The sequence below is a fragment of the Rhinoraja longicauda genome, chromosome 15, assembly GCF_053455715.1.
Source record: "Rhinoraja longicauda isolate Sanriku21f chromosome 15, sRhiLon1.1, whole genome shotgun sequence".
Classification (NCBI taxonomy): Eukaryota; Metazoa; Chordata; class Chondrichthyes; order Rajiformes; family Arhynchobatidae; genus Rhinoraja; species Rhinoraja longicauda.
Window position 1 is genome coordinate 10332118 of NC_135967.1, and position 18328 is coordinate 10350445.

The 18328-nt window shown below is 42.3% G+C and overlaps 1 protein-coding gene across 1 annotated transcript in view; it reads right to left on the minus strand.

Moving 5' to 3' along the window:
* The window catches only part of tbc1d8b (TBC1 domain family member 8B), a 76225-nt gene that overhangs the window by 25760 nt on the left and 32137 nt on the right, over positions 1 to 18328 (minus strand). Inside the window, exons 11-13 of the mRNA XM_078412187.1 lie at positions 14305 to 14422; positions 5554 to 5839; positions 338 to 467 (exon numbers count right to left, since the gene is read on the minus strand). Of these exons, the coding sequence (XP_078268313.1) occupies positions 338 to 467; positions 5554 to 5839; positions 14305 to 14422 (534 nt within the window). The remainder of the gene's footprint in view (positions 1 to 337; positions 468 to 5553; positions 5840 to 14304; positions 14423 to 18328) is intronic.

Here is an 18328-nt window from a genome sequence, read left to right on the forward strand (position 1 = left end):
TACTCCTGCACCTATTGTCTATAATGCAGATGCACAATGCAGCAGATTAAAAAACTCAGGTAGAAGAACTTTTGAACTTGCTATGTATTTTTGCAGGCTACATTGATGGTGCTAAAGTTTGTCTGCAGAGCATGGATAAGGACCCTGGTGGACAGGAGACACGTTTGGAGAAATCAAGCAAGTGTCCAGTCGAAGGAGATGCTGACAACTTGTTAGTCTAAGGTTCAGTGTGACTGCTCCTTTCTTTTAGCGTAATATTCAGGCTGGCATTCCTAATTGTTCTGCATTATGATTTGTAAATGTATACACAGAGGTTACATCAATCTTTTTCACCTACCTCGTTGGATTCGCGGATAAGTTCAGTTATGTCCACTTTGGGATGGGGAGGCTGGTTGTCACAACCTACAGGGGGATGGTGCACCATTGGTGGCAAAGGGCTGTCCTTGTTGGTGACATTATCAAAAAATCTACAAAGCAATTTAATACTGCTTACTGAAAGAAGTAGTAAAGCCAAAATGCAGCCAATCTGACATCAGAATTATGAAACCATGCATACTAGATTTTAATTTAGTTTAATTTAGATACGGCATGAAAACTTCGGTCCGCCGAGTTCACACTGACCATCGATCACCCGTTCACACTATTTCTATGTTATCCCATTTTCTCGCCCACTCCCTACACACTGGGGGCAATTTTACAGCGATCAATTAACCTGCAAACCCAAAAGGAGACAAAGTGCTAGTGTAACTCTGTGGTTCAGGCAATATCTCTGAGGAACATAGATAGGTGACTTTTTTGGTTGGGTCCCCTCCTCAGACTGAAGATGGGTCCCGACCACGATGCTGCCCGACCCGCTAAGTTACTCCAGCATTTTGTGTGCTTTTGTGTAAACCAGCATCTCTGCAGTTCCTTGTTTCTACAATCTGCAAACTTGCATGTCTTTGGGATGTGGGATTAAACCGGAGCACCCGGAAGAAATCCACATGGAGAACATGCAAATTCCACACCAATAGCACCCGAGGTCAGGATCAAACTAGTCTCTGGAACTGAGGAAGCAGTTCTACCACAATCACACAGTAATTTTCCAGATAAATTCTACAAATATTATTTGAAAATGTATCATCATTTATAAACTTCCCTACCACCATTAAAACCCCCAAAGCACAGAAGTATTTATAAGTGTGTTTAATTTAGTTTTAGTTTAGAGATACAACTTGGAAACAGGCCCTTCGGCCTACTGAATCCGTGTGGACCATCGATCACCCATACATTAGTTGTCCTATACATGAGGGACAATTTACAGAAGCCAATTAACCTATAAATCTGCATGTCTTTGGAATGTAGGAGGAAACTGGAGCACCTGGAGAAAACCCACGCTGTCACAGAGAGAACATGCAAACTCCGAACAGCCAGCATCCGTGGTCAGGACGGATCTCTGACGCTGCACGACAGCAACTCTACCACTTTGCCACTGTGGCCTGTGGTCGAGCAAAACCAATTTTGTACTGAGTGGGATCCATTTTGACCACTGAGTAAATCAATGTTGAATATGCGTAGACAAACTTTACATTCTGGCTTACGTGCCTCCTCACCACCACCTGCCTTACATAAATTCTGAAGGCACATTCCCTCATTCAGTATGGGCTAAAATTCTGCAGGGCAGTAATCCAAGCATCTGGTTTAAAAGAGATGTGCGGGGAAATTTTTTGTTTTTACTTAGTGAGTGGTGGATGCTTGGAATGATGCTGTCAGTGGTGGTGGCACAGGCAGATATCATAGTGGCGTTTAAGAGGACTTTAGATAATGGATATGGATATGTATGGAATGGAGGCATATGAATCACGTGCAGGCAGAGGAGATTAGGTACATTTGGCATCAGCTCTGTCATAGACATTGTGGTCCAAAGGGCCCATTCTTGTTCTGTACAGTTCTATGTGGTGCACCTCGTGCTGGTGAGGCCAGGAACAGAGAGATAGAGGGTATGAATTTATGGCTGAGGGGCTGGTGCAGAGAGCAGGGATTTCGATTTCTGGACCACTGGGATCTCTTCTGGGCTAGGGGTGACTTGTACAAAAGGGACGGGTTGCATCTTAACAGCAGGGGGACAAACATTCTGGCAGGCAGGTTTGCTAGTGTGACACCTGTGGCTTTAAACTAAGTAGTGGGGGGGAGGGGTTAACAAATTGTGAATATGAAGATGAGGTAAAAGGGAATACAGGAGATATTGCAAAAGACTCTCGGAAGAATGGGAACAGAAGTTCTAGAGCGGAAAAGAAATTAAGGGCAGGGCCAATTGTGAACGATGTGAGAGAGGAGGTAAATACAGAAGTTAAAGTGTTGTACTTAAATGCGCGTAGTATAAAAAATAAAGTGGATGAGCTTGAGGCTCAGTTAGTCATGGGCAAGTATGATGTTGTAGAGATCACTGAGACATGGTTACAAGAGGACCAGGGCTGGGAACTGAATATCCAGGGGTACACAACGTATAGAAAAGACAGACAGGTGGGCAGAGGGGGTGGGGTTGCTCTGATGGTAAGGAATGATATTCATTCCCTTGCAAGGGGTGACATAGAATCAGGAGATGTTGAATCAGTATGGATAGAAATGAGAAATTGTAAGGGTAAAAAGACCCTAATGGGAGTTATCTATAGGCCCCCAAACAGTAGCCTCGACATAGGGTGCAAGTTGAATCAGGAGATAAAATTGGCGTGTCAAAAATGTAATGCTACTGTGGTTATGGGAGATTTCAACATGCAGGTAGACTGGGAAAATCAGGTTGGAAATGGACCCCAGGAAAGAGAGTTTGTAGAGTGCCTTCGAGATGGATTCTTAGAACAGCTTGTACTGGAGCCTACCAGGGAGAAGGCAATTCTGGATTTAGTGTTGTGTAATGATCCTGATCTGATATGGGGACTAGAGGTAAAAGAGCCATTAGGAGGCAGTGATCACAACATGATAAGTTTTACTCTGCAAATGGAAAGGCAGAAGGGAAAATCGGAAGTGTCGGTATTACAGTATAGCAAAGGGGATTACAGAGGCATGAGGCGGGAGCTGGCCAAAATTGATTGGAAGGAGGCCCTAGCAGGGAAGACGGTAGAACAGCAATGGCAGGTATTCCTGGGAATAATGCAGAGGTTGCAGGATCAATTTATTCCAAAGAGGTGGAAAGACTCTAAGGGGAGTAAGAGACACCTGTGGCTGACGAGGGAAGTCAGGGACAGCATAAAAATTAAGGAGAGGAAGTATAACATAGCAAAGAAGAGTGGGAAGACAGAGGATTGGGACTCTTTTAAAGAGCAACAAAAGTTAACTAAAAAGGCAATACGGGGAGAAAAGATGAGGTACGAGGGTAAACTAGCCAATAATATAAAGGAGGATAGCAAAAGTTTTTTTAGGTACGTGAAGAGGAAAAAAATAGTCAAGGCAAATGTGGGTCCCTTGAAGACAGAAGCAGGGGAATTTATTATGGGGAACAAAGAAATGGCAGACGAGTTAAACCGTTACTTTGGATCTGTCTTCACTGAGGAAGATACACACAATCTCCCAAATGTTCTAGGGGCCGGAGAACCTAGGGTGATGGAGGAACTGAAGGAAATCCACATTAGGCAGGAAATGGTTTTGGGTAGACTGATGGGACTGAAGGCTGATAAATCCCCAGGGCCTGATGGTCTGCATCCCAGAGTACTTAAGGAGGTGGCTCTAGAAATAGTGGAAGCATTGGAGATCATTTTTCAATGTTCTATAGATTCAGGATCAGTTCCTGTGGATTGGAGGATAGCAAATGTTATCCCACTTTTTAAGAAAGGAGGGAGAGAGAAAACGGGGAATTATAGACCAGTTAGTCTGACATCAGTGGTGGGGAAGATGCTGGAGTCAATTATAAAAGACGAAATTGCTGAGCATTTGGATAGCAGTAACGGGATCATTCCGAGTCAGCATGGATTTACGAAGGGGAAATCATGCTTGACAAATCTACTGGAATTTTTTGAGGATGTAACTAGGAAAATTGACAAGGGAGAGTCAGTGGATGTGGTGTACCTCGACTTTCAGAAAGCCTTCGACAAGGTCCCACATAGGAGATTAGTGGGCAAAATTAGGGCACATGGTATTGGGGGTAGGGTACTGACATGGATAGAAAATTGGTTGACAGACAGAAAGCAAAGAGTGGGGATAAATGGGTCCCTTTCGGAATGGCAGGCAGTGACCAGTGGGGTACCGCAAGGTTCGGTGCTGGGACCCCAGCTATTTACGATATACATTAATGACTTAGACGAAGGGATTAAAAGTACCATTAGCAAATTTGCAGATGATACTAAGTTGGGGGGTAGTGTGAATTGTGAGGAAGATGCAATAAGGCTGCAGGGTGACTTGGACAGGTTGTGTGAGTGGGCGGATACATGGCAGATGCAGTTTAATGTAGATAAGTGTGAGGTTATTCACTTTGGAAGTAAGAATAGAAAGGCAGATTATTATCTGAATGGTGTCAAGTTAGGAGGAGGGGGAGTTCAACGAGATCTGGGTGTCCTAGTGCATCAGTCAATGAAAGGAAGCATGCAGGTACAGCAGGCAGTGAAGAAAGCCAATGGAATGTTGGCCTTCGTAACAAGAGGAGTTGAGTATAGGAGCAAAGAGGTCCTTCTACAGTTGTACCGGGCCCTGGTGAGACCGCACCTGGAGTACTGTGTGCAGTTTTGGTCTCCAAATTTGAGGAAGGATATTCTTGCTATGGAGGGCGTGCAGCGTAGGTTCACTAGGTTAATTCCCGGAATGGCGGGACTGTCGTATGTTGAAAGGCTGGAGCGATTGGGCTTGTATACACTGGAATTTAGAAGGATGAGGGGGGATCTTATTGAAACATATAAGATAATTAGGGGATTGGACACATTAGAGGCAGATAACATGTTCCCAATGTTAGGGGAGTCCAGAACAAGGGGCCACAGTTTGAGAATAAGGGGTAGGCCATTTAGAACGGAGATGAGGAAGAACTTTTTCAGTCAGAGGGTGGTGAAGGTGTGGAATTCTCTGCCTCAGAAGGCAGTGGAGGCCAGTTCGTTGGATGCTTTCAAGAGAGAGCTGGATAGAGCTCTTGAGGATAGCGGAGTGAGGGGGTATGGGGAGAAGGCAGGAACGGGGTACTGATTGAGTGATCAGCCATGATCGCATTGAATGGCGGTGCTGGCTCGAAGGGCTGAATGGCCTACTCCTGCACCTATTGTCTATTGTCTATTGTCTAATTCTTTATTCAGAACCCAACTATGTGGCTGGGATGACTGCCAACAAAGCAAGTTGTAAGGGAGAAAAGTTAGCATGGATCTGCGTGGGTTGATAAGACTCCAAATACACACGCATTCAAAATATAAAAACTCATCTACACTACACAAACTTATCACAAGATCCCCATTAACACCACTGACAAGAGGAATGCAATTACATTGTTGACATGGGCGGTACCATTTTCCGTGTTTGCACTAGAATTCACGACAGGTTTGATAACATAAAAATAATACTATAATTCTTGGCGACGGCTACAAAGATAAATATTAGGTGCCATACTTGTTTAAAATGGTGACTGCCTCAGCATCATCTTTGCAGAGAAGCAGCTTGTCCAGGTTGTAGTCCAGAATTGCCAGGCCCAGCTGCAGGATCGCCTTGATCCCATCGTAGAAAAAACAGTCCACAACATTTACTGCACTCTCGATGGGCAGCACAGAAATGAAGATGGTGAGGAACCAGGACAGGGAAACGGATGAAAAAAAAGTCATGTCCGTCATGTGGTCAGTCAACTGAGGAAGGTGGTTTCGAATAAATTCTTCAAACACTGCCTGGTCCACCAGAGCACCTGATAAAACAACAATAGTGCAGGACACCATTATTTTTCAGCTACACTGGTTCTTGGAATCCAATTGTTTTGTTTTTTTTGAAAAGCACCTCAAATTCACCTTCAGCTATTATGAGCCTGTAGGCAGGGCTTATAATACTTACATCTACATTTGTCTGATTTCATGGCATGTTAGTTTAGAATCAATAATTCAACATGTAACAAATTCCCTAAAGAAATGTTGGCTTTAAATAATCAAGAGCTCAAAGTCAGTCAAACTAATTGACATTATTGCTACAATCCCAGGTTACTTTGAGGTTAGATATTATTACCCTTGCATGGGATGCGCAGTCCTCACAACTTTGTATGGCGTGCAGGAGATAATGTTCATTATAGCTCCAGTTCTCTTGGGGGACTGGGTTTTGTTGTCCAGTCAAGCAATAGGATGGCGAGAACAAGTTGGTTCAACGGTAATTTATTGTCATGTGTACCCAAATACGGTCTTTTTCTTTGCATATAAGTTCAGTAACAATCCTGCTATACATTAGGCACATTCTTGCTAAGTATAAGAGTTTAAGATAGTAGGCCACACTGAATTCATACACAAGAGTCGCCAAGTTATAGGCCCCTTCAAGTCCAAAATTTTCCACCGTTCAAGTGCCCACTGGCACGTTCCTGATCGCAAGAGATAGCATTGAGGGACGCAAATGCATGGACACTGTGGAGGACGACCACAGTCTAGAGTTGTTCCACTACTAGACATTGAAGAGCGAAGTCCAGTGGAGAAACCAGCTACATAATGTACAGACTGACACTAAGAATGCATTCAGGAACTTTGGACTGTTTTTTTTCTGTATTTTTTTAATGAAGAAAGTTTTGTTTTGAAATTGAATATTTAAATAGTAATTAGAGTGACTGTTCTTTGATCAGGTGCAAAAACTGCACTTCTCCCAATAATCAGAATTTTAACAAAAGGTTGAATACCATACTGACCAATACTAGCACACTCAATGATATTCATGTATTTGGACAGGATAAATTATTACAAACAATATAGTAATTCATTTGGACAGGAGGAAAGTACAAGTCATGAGGCAGAAGCAAAACAATTAACTGCAACATTATGTTGCTTTTGTATTAACTTTTATCAGGCAGAAAAAAATTTGTAAACTATTTACAGGTCCCATGCAAAAACTGGGAAAATGTTTTATCTCTGTAATGCAGACTGCAGAACAGCTATTTCACTAAACACACACACAAATGTTCAATATTCATTAAACAAGCATTTAGGAAATTAAGAGATTCACAACATCATGCTAAAATGCAATCTCTTATCTTTCAGATGGGTTAGAAATGCAAAAGAAGTTAAGTGAAATTCATACAGAAGCTTATCAGGTTAAGATACAAGTTGAACTCAAAGGGATACTCATTCACAGATCCATGACAAAATGAAAATGATGCTCGAAATCTAAGCAAAATACTTTTCAGGAAGCAAGTGAAATGAATGAGATTTAAAGAGTAGCAGGGATAGTTAAATTTCATTCCACATATCCAACATTCTGAGTATTTTGTTTTCATTTTACCCGAGGACCGCTTCTCCCTTACAAAACCAGCTTTCTATTGCAGTTTAAATAACATTTCCCTGTTTCTTACAAACTACCGAAAAATCAATTTATAGCCTAAACCCAATTCTCAATCGGATGCAAGGCAAAAATGGGATAAAGGAGATACAAGGATCTGTAAATCCTGAAATCTTGAGTAAAACATAAAATGCTGGAGTAACCCAGCGGGTCAGGCAGCATCTGTGGAGGGAGTGGATAGACAACGTTTTGGGTCGGAAATCTTCTTCAGAATGGGATAAAGGGTCAATGTTAAGACTCCTTTCGTGACAAGTGTTATGGGGAGAAGGCAGGAGAATAGGGTTAGGAGGGAGAGATAGATCAGCCATGATTGAATGGCGACGCACACATGATGGTTCGAATGGCCTAATTCTACTCCTATCATTTATGATCTTATAATAAGAAGGTTTAGGAAATTAAATAGATGTATATTTACAAGCTTGAGTTTTGGAAATAACGAGACTGAGAATAGGGAGCCTGATTTTCAATTTAACCCATTATAGTGCTTGACGCAAAGGTTGTCGTAAAGGTAATTTCATTTTACATCCTCCAACTTGCAGGAGTAAAATTAATGCCTTGAATTTTCCTCCAAGATCCGGAAATAAACTGCATTTAACTATCAGGGACTGGAGGAATCCCACGCGAGGGTGCAAACACTTGGAAGGACCGAGCGTCATAAGGTGCTTTCTGCTGTGATCCTGACTGAAATACAGCAGTGGAATGTTATAGTTCACAGGGGACACCAACCCTCGTTTTGTTGCATGTAGCACCACCAAAGTCGCTGAAAATCTGAATCTGTTGAAATACTATGGAATAACATTTGATGTGGATAAATGGAAACATGTAGATGTAATATACTTAGATTTCCAGAAAGAATATAATAAAGAGCAGCATCAAAGACTGAGGAAAACAAAATGTGATGTAAAAAGCAAACTCCATACAGAGTTTGGAGTAAGGATTGAACCCGGCACTCGAGCGCTGTAGAGCAGCAAATCTACCGCTACGCCACTGTGCCGCCCTTTACACATTGAAAGATTGGGAAACCTATTGTAGACTTGTCATTGGAATAAATTCTGAACAGGCCACAGATTTTTTTTACAGCACTCAGCAACAGAAATTTGCACTTTAAAGTTTTCTACATCACAGCAACTCTAATATTAGGAGGAATTTCACAAGAGCACTGTAACAATTTTGTCAAACTCAAAACAAAAGGCTTTTTGCAGGCATGCTTCCATTTCAATGGAACAATAAACTTTCTAAGATAAAGCAACTCAAAACATATAGTGTCCTCCATAATGTTTGGGACAAAGACCCAACATTTATTTACTTGCCTCTGTACTCCACAATTTGATACTTGTAATAGAAAATAATCACATGTGATTAAAGTGCACATTGTCAGATTTTATTAAAGGCTATTTTTATACATTTTGGTTTCACCATGTAGAAATTACAGAAATTATAGTCCCCCCATTCCAGGGCACCATCATGTTTGGGACACATGGCTTCACAGGTGTTTGTAATTGATCAGGTATGTTTAATTGCCTCCTTAATGCAGGTATAAGAGAGCTCTCAGCACCTAGTCTTTCCTCCAGTCCTTCCATCACATTTGGAAACTTTTATTGCTGTTTATCAACATGAGGATCAAAGCTGTGCCAATGAAAGTCAAAGAAGCCATTATGAGACTGAGAAACAAAAATAAAACTGTGAGACATCAGCAAAACCTTAAGGGCCTGTCCCACTTAGGCGATTTTAAGGCGACTGCCGGCGGCTAGGCTGTCGCCGACAATTCACCCGGGTGTCGCGGGCATGATCGTGAGGAGTCTTCAAAGAATCATAGTAGATCTCGGCTTGTCGCTGAGAAATCATCCGGTATGAAATTTCTCGGCGACAGCTGGCTTGTCGCCAGGTATCGTTGCTTATTGTGGGCTCTGTCGCATGCTGTCCCCAGGTTTGCTAGGTTCTCTTAGATGCATTTAGAAGCACGTAATATTAAATTAAGTAAAGTCATTTGAAGATACCATACAATACTTGTGTTTAACCAATTTATTTACTGTCAGGACATTTGACAGGTAGATTGGAGGCAACAGTTTGGCGGTCAGGTAAGCGTGGGAATTTTCGCGATGTTTATGGCCATCAGCGATTATATCTAAAGTAGGCTCCCAACCCAGATATGCAACTCAGAAACCAGATATGCATCTCCCGTGCATTTTCAAAGAATGCCCACACTCCGCACAAAAATCCATTTAACCACTTTTAAAATTAAATTTCTTAATACTGCTATTAGTAGACTGGAAGTCAATCCAGCTTATGCCTTGTTACCGTGAAGCTTGGTTTTCAAGTAACCCAGGCAAGATGTTATATTTCAAAACTCTCAAATAATTACCGACCGACTTGTCAGTGATTTCAGCGAAAATTGGGACGCCGGAGAAGCATTGACAGCGTGGGTATTTCACGATGTTTCCGAAGATGCTGTAATCTCGACCTGACTCGGCATTGTCGTGGTCATTGTCGTAGGGTAAAAGAAAATTTTGGCGATCTGCTAGGACTTTGACAGTCGCCTAAAAAATCGCTTAAGTGGGACAGGCCCTTTAGGCTTACCAAAATCAACCGTTTGGAACATCATTAAGAAGAAAGAGAGCACTGGTGAGCTTACTAATCGCAAAGGGACTGGCAGGCTAAGGAAGACCTCCACAGCAGATGACAGCACAATTCTCTCTATAATAAAGAAAAATCCCCAAACACCTGTCTGACAGATCAGAAACATTCTTCAGGAGTCAGGTGTGCATTTGTCAATGACCACTGTCCGCAGAAGACTTCATGAACAGAAATACAGAGGCTATACTGCAAGCTGCAAACCACTGGTTAGATGCAAAAATAGGATGGCCAGGTTACAGTTTGCCAAGAAGTACTTAAAAGAGCAACCACAGTTCTGGAAAAAGGTCTTGTGGACAGATGAGACGAAGATTAACTTATATCAGAGTGATGGCAAGAGCAAACTATGGAGGAGAGAAGAAACTGCCCAAGATCCAAAGCATACCACCTCATCTGTGAAACACGGTGGTGGGGGTGTTATGGCCTGGGCATGTATGGCTGCTAAAGGTACTGGCTCACTTATCTTCATTGACGAATCAACTGCTGATGGTAGTAGCATAATGAATTCTGAATTGTATAGACACAACCTATCTGCTCAAGTTCATACAAATGCCTCAAAATTCATTGGCCAGCGGTTCATTCTACAGCAAGACAATGACACAAACATATTGCTAAAGCATCAAAGGAGTTTTTCAAAGCTAAAAAATGGTCAATTCTTGAATGGCCAAGTCAATCATTCGTACTGAACCCAATTGAGCATGCCTATTATATGCTGAAGAGAAATCTGAAGGGAACTAGCTCCCAAAACAAGCATAAGCTAAAGAAGGCTGCAATACAGGCCTGGCAGAGCATCACCAGAGAAGACACCCAGCAACTGGTGATGTCCATGAATTGCAGTCTTCAAGCAGTCATTGCATGCAAAGGAGATGCAACAAAATACTAAACACTACTACTTTCATTTCCGTGAATGACATTGCTGTGTCCCAAACATTATGGTGCCCTGAAATGAGGGGACTATGTATAAACACTGCTGTAATTTCTCAATGGTGAAACCAAAATGTATAAAAATGGCTTTTATTAAACTCTGACAATGTACACTTTACCACGTGATTTTTTTTCTATTACAAATCTCAAATTGAGGAGTACAGAGGCAAATAAATAAATGATGGGTCTTTGTCCCAAACATTATTGAGGGCACTGTACATGCATGATATTAAGATGCAGCAACAGAAGCTTATTATTCAAATGCAAAGCTGAATTAGAAGTGGCACATTTATAGTACCGGCTATTACTTTTACATGCACGCATTTTACATATACTGACATTGTACGTGATCTGTTGTGGATATAAAAAGAGCTTTGCATTTTTATGGTTAAACATAGCACATTGTATGTCAGGCAGATTATTTGGGTGTGGACAATAGGTGCAGGAGGAGGCCATTCGGCCCTTCGAGCCAGCACCGCCATTCAATGTGATCATGGCTGATCATTCTCAATCAGTACCCCGTTCCTACCTTCTCCCCATACCCCCTGACTCCGCTATCCTTAAGAGCTCTATTTAGCTCTCTCTTGAATGCATTCAGAGAATTGGCCTCCACTGCCTTCCGAGGCAGAGAATTCCACAGATTCACAACTCTCTGATTGAAAAAGTTTTTCCTCATCTCAGTTCTAAATGGCCTACCCCTTATTCTTAAACTGTGGCCCCTGGTTCTGGACTCCCCCAACATTGGGAACATGTTTCCTGCCTCTAACGTGTTCAACCCCTTAATAATCGTATACGTTTCGATAAGATCTCCTCTCATCCTTCTAAATTCCAGTGTATACAAGCCTAGTCGCTCCAGTCTTTCAACATATGATAGTCCCGCCATTCGTATGTTGAAAGACTGGAGGGACTGAATGATTTGGCATCCAAAACAGGAATCAAGATGCAAATCATCAATTAATCTGGAGTCAAGCACAAAGCAGCTGACGTTTCTGGTCAAAGGTATTTTATTGCCACGTGTACCAATTAAGGTACAGTGAAACTCGTAGGGACCCTTCTTCAGACTGATTTTAGCGGAGGTGAGACAATTGGAAACGAGGCGAGGGTGGGACAAAGCCTGGCAAGTGGTAGGCCGATACAGGTGAGGGGAGGGGGTGGTTTGGCAGATAGATGGATAAAGGCTTAAGATAAAAAGGAGACAAAAAGCTGTCAGATACGGAAAGGAGGGGAATGAAATGTCAAGGAAGGGATATAGGTGGAGGGGGACAAGGAGTGAGATTATGGGAGAAATGGATGTGCTGTGGGGTCGCAGGAAAGAGATGGGGTTGGATGTCTGCAATTCCTTGTGTCTCCATCTAGTAATTGGGTATGCATCTGAATCAAATACAATAAGTGTCCTGTGATTCAGCATATATCAAAGATGCCACAAGTACATCAGCCTCGTGCGTGGGGGAAATTAAGCCCAAAGTGTACCTGTGCCAAACCCAGGTTGCTTACTGGCAAGGGTACTGTTTTCAGTTTATCAGGATTTGTGAGCTGGGTGATCACAGCCTGGAAGGACATTCTCAGCTATTACGTGAACAGCTATTCTGGGAGAAAATAGTAATCATCTCCAGGGAGGAATCAGATGTACTTTGCCCTTAGGAGGGAAAGAATTTGATCCAAGCAGACACCAAAACATCTCAGGGCTGATCAGTATTAACAAATTTCTGTCACCAAAGAGAGCTCAACCTTCAACAGATAACAATAGCCTGATTCAACTGAGGCTGCACTTGAGCTGTTTGGAGCAAATGGCGAGAAATTGTCTCATTGCTGGTGATGACCTGGTGATGACCTGGTGAATTTGCAGTATCACCAGCAAAATAGTTCTCAACCTTTGGCAGTTAAATCTATGACCCGACTATGGTTGCACTTAACCTTGTTTAAAAACCAACCAAGCTACTTATGATACTTCTTTCATCACCAACTTTAGTTTAAGAACCAGACGGCAATAAAATCTAAAATTCCAATTTGCATTCAAAAAACAGATTTGTTAATTCTATTGTGTGGAAAGGAACTGCAGATGCTGTTTAATACCGAAGAGGACACAAAGTTCTGGAGTAACTCTGCGGGTCAGGCAGCATCTCTGGAGAAAAAGGATGGATGATGTTTCAGGTCGGGACCTGAACCTTTTCATCCTTTTTCTCAGAGATGCTGCCTGACCAGCTGACTTACTCCATAACTTTGCTGCTAATTCTCTTATTGTTTTTGGCAATTCTACTTATTCTACTCAAGACTGCATCAACATTTACTGGGCTTTGTACATATATCACAAAAAATAAATGCATAAATTGTAAATTAATAGAAACATTAAAAAGCGCCTTTATGGAAGTAATAGTGCATGACGTCCAATTACGAAGATAATGATGTGGTTGATTTTAAGGCAGAGAAAAAGTACATTTTTTAAAAGTTTGTGTTAATTTAGTTTAGAGATACAACGCGGAAACAGACCCTTCAGCCCACCGGGTCCATGCTGCCCAGCTATCTCCGCACATTAACGCTATCCTGCACCCACTAGGGACCATTTTTACATTTACCAAGCCAATTAACCTACAAAACCTGTACATCTTTGGAGTGTGGGAGGAAACCAAAGATCTCGGAGAAAACCCAGGGAGGTCACGGGGAGAACGTACAAACTACATACAGACAGCCCCCATAGTCAGGATCGAACACGGGTCTCCTGTGCTGCATTCACTGTAAGGCAGCAACTCTACCGCTGTGCCACCGTGACCACCATTTATTTATGCCAAATAGTCATGTTATCATTGAACGAATAAAGATTGGGCCCAAACAGATAACCTAATCCAACAAACTTCAGAATTGCTCCACAGTTGAAAATAACATTTTGAAAAATACTCCATGGTAACATCTGCTGCATAAATTCATCTTGAGAATGCTTCTGTGCAAAGTACATCCAGCAGTTATAAGCTTATTGTTGGAGGACACTCACGATGAGCATTTATTATTCTTAACTTTAACATATAGTAAAATTCTGAACTTTAACATAGAATAAAATGATTCAATCACCAATCACTTGATTTAGTACGGGTGTCAGGGATTATGGGGAGAAGGCAGGAGAATGGGGTTGAGAGGGAAAGATAGATCAGCCATGATTGAATGGTGGAGTAGACATGATGGTCCGATTGGCCTAATTCTGCTCCTATAACTTCTGAACCCTGTGCCACTATAGGCTCTTGTTGAGGGAGTCTACATTTGGAAATAAGACTTAAAAAATGCAGAACATGCAAATCTTACCAATTATTCGGCGATTGAAATAATCTGGCAACATCCTTTCACACACAGCAACCAGTAACCAGAAGGCTTCTTCTTCTTTTGCATAAAGTAGCAAAACAGACGTCAAAATGTTCATCGCCTTTGCAGGTGAAGTGAAAGAAAGAAAATACACTATGATAAATAATTTATAACTATCCGTGTAATATGTAGTTACAAAATAATGCGTTTTGCCTAGACCTTTCAAACATTAAAGGAAACCCACATTTCAACATGTCATTGGACAGCCTAGGTGGTTTAGAAAGTTTGCACGCAGAAAGGATCTTGAGACTATGACTAAGTCATGCTGCTGCTTGACTAAACCATTCAAAGTCAGCTGCCAAATGTTATCAAGAAGGATGTTGCTAACTCATTGAGGTCAAGATTGTCCAAGACAATGACAGCAACTTATACTTACTTAGCTCTTTGAATGCGTTTATCCTCCTAAAGTATTGCTGAGCAGCATTCAAACAATTCAACACCAACTCATGGACAGGAGACCAGAGGCATGTCAAGGCATATCAAGACAGTACCAATCTGCAAGACTGACATTTATTTTGTTTGTGAACGAAAGAGCATTATTTGCTTGGTGGACTACTTCAAGATCAAACAGATTACATTTTACATGGAACATTAATAGAGTGTTCGGAGAAATGAGTGTTCCTAAAAACAAAAATTAGCCCATAAATTGCCAGTCGCCAAACTTAATTTCCCAGCATGTTATGGTTGCCATGTTCAGTGAATTGGCATTCCACTATCAAACAGCAACACCATCCTGTGTTAGTTCTAATGACAGGTCTTCAATCTGAAATGTTAATTCCATCCATCTCCTGACTAATGCTGCCTGACCTGCCAAGTACTTTCAGCATTTTAAATTTCTATTGCAGTTTTCCATGTAACTGTATTTTGTTATTCCAAATAATCTTTTTTTTTTTTTAAAGCATAATTGCATACAAACTATAATGAAACTTCAGAACAATATATTTAGAAGATGTGGAAACTGACAATATTTAAGAAGCTACAAATAAAGATATTAAGAAATCTAAGGACACAAAGTGCTGAAGTAACTCAGCGGGTCAGGCAGCATCTCGTGAGAACGTGGAACAGTTTTGGGTCGGGACCCTTCTTCCTCACTGGTTTCCATTTGATGGATACAGTGGAGTCATACTTCTAATGAGGTCTCCACTCATTTACAGAGCATCTATATAGCAATCAGAAGCAGGCAATAGACAATAGACAATAGGTGCAGGAGTAGGCCATTCGGCCCTTCGAGCCAGCACCGCCATTCAATGTGATCATGGCTGATCATTCTCAATCAGTACCCCGTTCCTGCTTTCTCCCCATACCCCCTAACTCCGCTATCCTTAAGAGCTCTATCTAGCTCTCTCTTGAATGTATTCATAGAATTGGCCTCCACTGCCCTCTGAGGCAGAGAATTCCACAGATTCACAACTCTCTGACTAAAAAAGTTTTTCCTCATCTCTGTTCTAAATGGCCTACCCCTTTTTCTTAAACTGTGGCCCCTGGTTCTGGACTCCCCCAACATTGGGAACATGTTTCCTGCCTCTAACATGTCCAACCCCTTAATAATCTTATACGTTTCGATAAGATCCCCTCTCATCCTTCTAAATTCCAGTGTATACAAACCTAGTCGCTCCAGTCTTTCAAAATATCACAGTCCCGCCATTCCGGGAATTAACCTAGTAAACCTACGCTGCACGCCCTCAATAGCAAGAATATCCTTCCTCAAATTTGGAGACCAAAACTGCACACAGTACTCCAGGTGCGGTCTCACTAGGGCCCTGTACAACAGCAGAAGGACCTCTTTGCTCCTATACTCAACTCCTCTTGTTATGAAGGCCAACATTCCATTGGCTTTCTTCACTGCCTGCTGTACCTGCATGCTTCCTTTCAGTGACTGATGCACTAAGACACCCAGATCACGTTGTACGTCCTCTTTTCCTAACTTGACACCATTCAAATAATAATCTGCCTTCCTATTCTTACCACCAAAGTGGATAATCTCACACTTATCCACATTAAACTGCATCTGCCATGCATCCGCCCACTCACACAACCTGTCCAAGTCACCCTGCAACCTCATAGCATCTTCCTCACAGTTCACACTGCCACCTAGCTTTGTATCATCGGCAAATTTGCTAATGGTACTTTTAATCCCTTCATCCAAGTCATTGATGTATATTGTAAATAGCTGCGGTCCCAACACCGAGCCTTGCGGTACCCCACTAGTCACTGCCTGCCATTCTGAAAGGGACCCATTTATCCACACTCTTTGCTTTCTGTCTGTCAACCAACTTTCTATCCATGTCAGTACCCTACCTCCAATACCATGTGCTGAGAGGGGATCTTATCGAAGGATGAGAGGGGATCTTATCGAAACGTATAAGATTATTAAGGGGTTGGACATGTTAGAGGCAGGAAACATGTTCCCAATGTTGGGGGAGTCCAGAACCAGGGGCCACAGTTTAAGAATAAGGGGTAGGCCATTTAGAACAGAGATGAGGAAAACCTTTTTTAGTCAGAGAGTTGTGAATCTGTGGAATTCTCTGCCTCAGAGGGCAGTGGAGACCAATTCTCTGAATACATTCAAGAGAGAGCTAGATAGAGCTCTTAAGGATAGCGGAGTCAGGGGGTATGGGGAGAAAGCAGGAACGGGGTACTGATTGAGAATGATCAGCCATGATCACATTGAATGGCGGTGCTGGCTCGAAGGGCCGAATGGCCTACTCCTGCACCTATTGTCTATTGTCTATTGCTCTAATTTTGCCCACCAATCTCCTATGTGGGACCTTGTCGAAGGCTTTCTGAAAGCCGAGGTACACCACATCCACCGGCTCTCCCCTGTCAATTTTCCTAGTTACATCCTCAAAAAATTCCAGTAGATTAGTCAAGCACGATTTCCCCTTCGTAAATCCATGCTGACTCGGAACGATCCTGTTACTGCGATCCAAATGCTCCGCAATTTCGTCTTTTATAATTGACTCCAGCATCTTCCCCACCACTGATGTCAGACTAACTGGTCTATAATTTCCCGTTTTCTCTCTCCCTCCTTTCTTGAAAAGTGGGATAACATTAGCTACCCTCCAATCCACAGGAACTGACCCGGAATCTATAGAACATTGGAAAATAATCACTAATGCGTCCACAATTTCTAGAGCCACCTCCTTAAGCACCCTGGGATGCAGACCATCAGGCCCTGGGGATTTATCAGCCTTGAGTCCCATTAGTCTACCCAAAACTTTTTCCTGCCTAATGTGGATTTCCTCCAGTTCCTCTGTCACCCTAGGATCTCTGGCCACTAGAACATCTGGAGATTGTTTGTATCCTCCTCAGTGAAGACAGATCCAAAGTACCGGTTCAACTCGTCTGCCATTTCTTTGTTCCCCATAATAAATTCCCCTGCTTCTGTCTTCAAGGGACCCACATTTGCCTTGACTATTTTTTTCCTCTTCACATACCTAAAAAAGCTTTTACTATCCTCCTTTATATTATTGGCTAGTTTACCCTCGTACCTCATCTTTTCTCCCCATATTGCCTTTTTAGTTATCTTCTGTTGCTCTTTAAAAGAGTCCCAATCCTCTGGCGTCCCACTCTTCTTTGCTATGTTATATCATCATCATATCATATCATATATATACAGCCGGAAACAGGCCTTTTCGGCCCACCAAGTCCGTGCCGCCCAGCGATCCCCGTACATTAACACTATCCTACACCCACTAGGGACAATTTTTACATTTACCCAGCCAATTAACCTACATACCTGTACGTCTTTGGAGTGTGGGAGGAAACCGAAGATCTCGGAGAAAACCCACGCAGGTCACGGGGAGAACGTACAAACTCCTTACAGTGCAGCACCCGTAGTCAGGATCGAACCTGAGTCTCCGGCGCTGCATTCACTGTAAAGCAGCAACTCTACCGCTGCGCTACCGTGCCGCCCTTCTTCCCTTTTATTTTTATGCTGTCCTTGACTTCCCTCGTCAGCCACGGG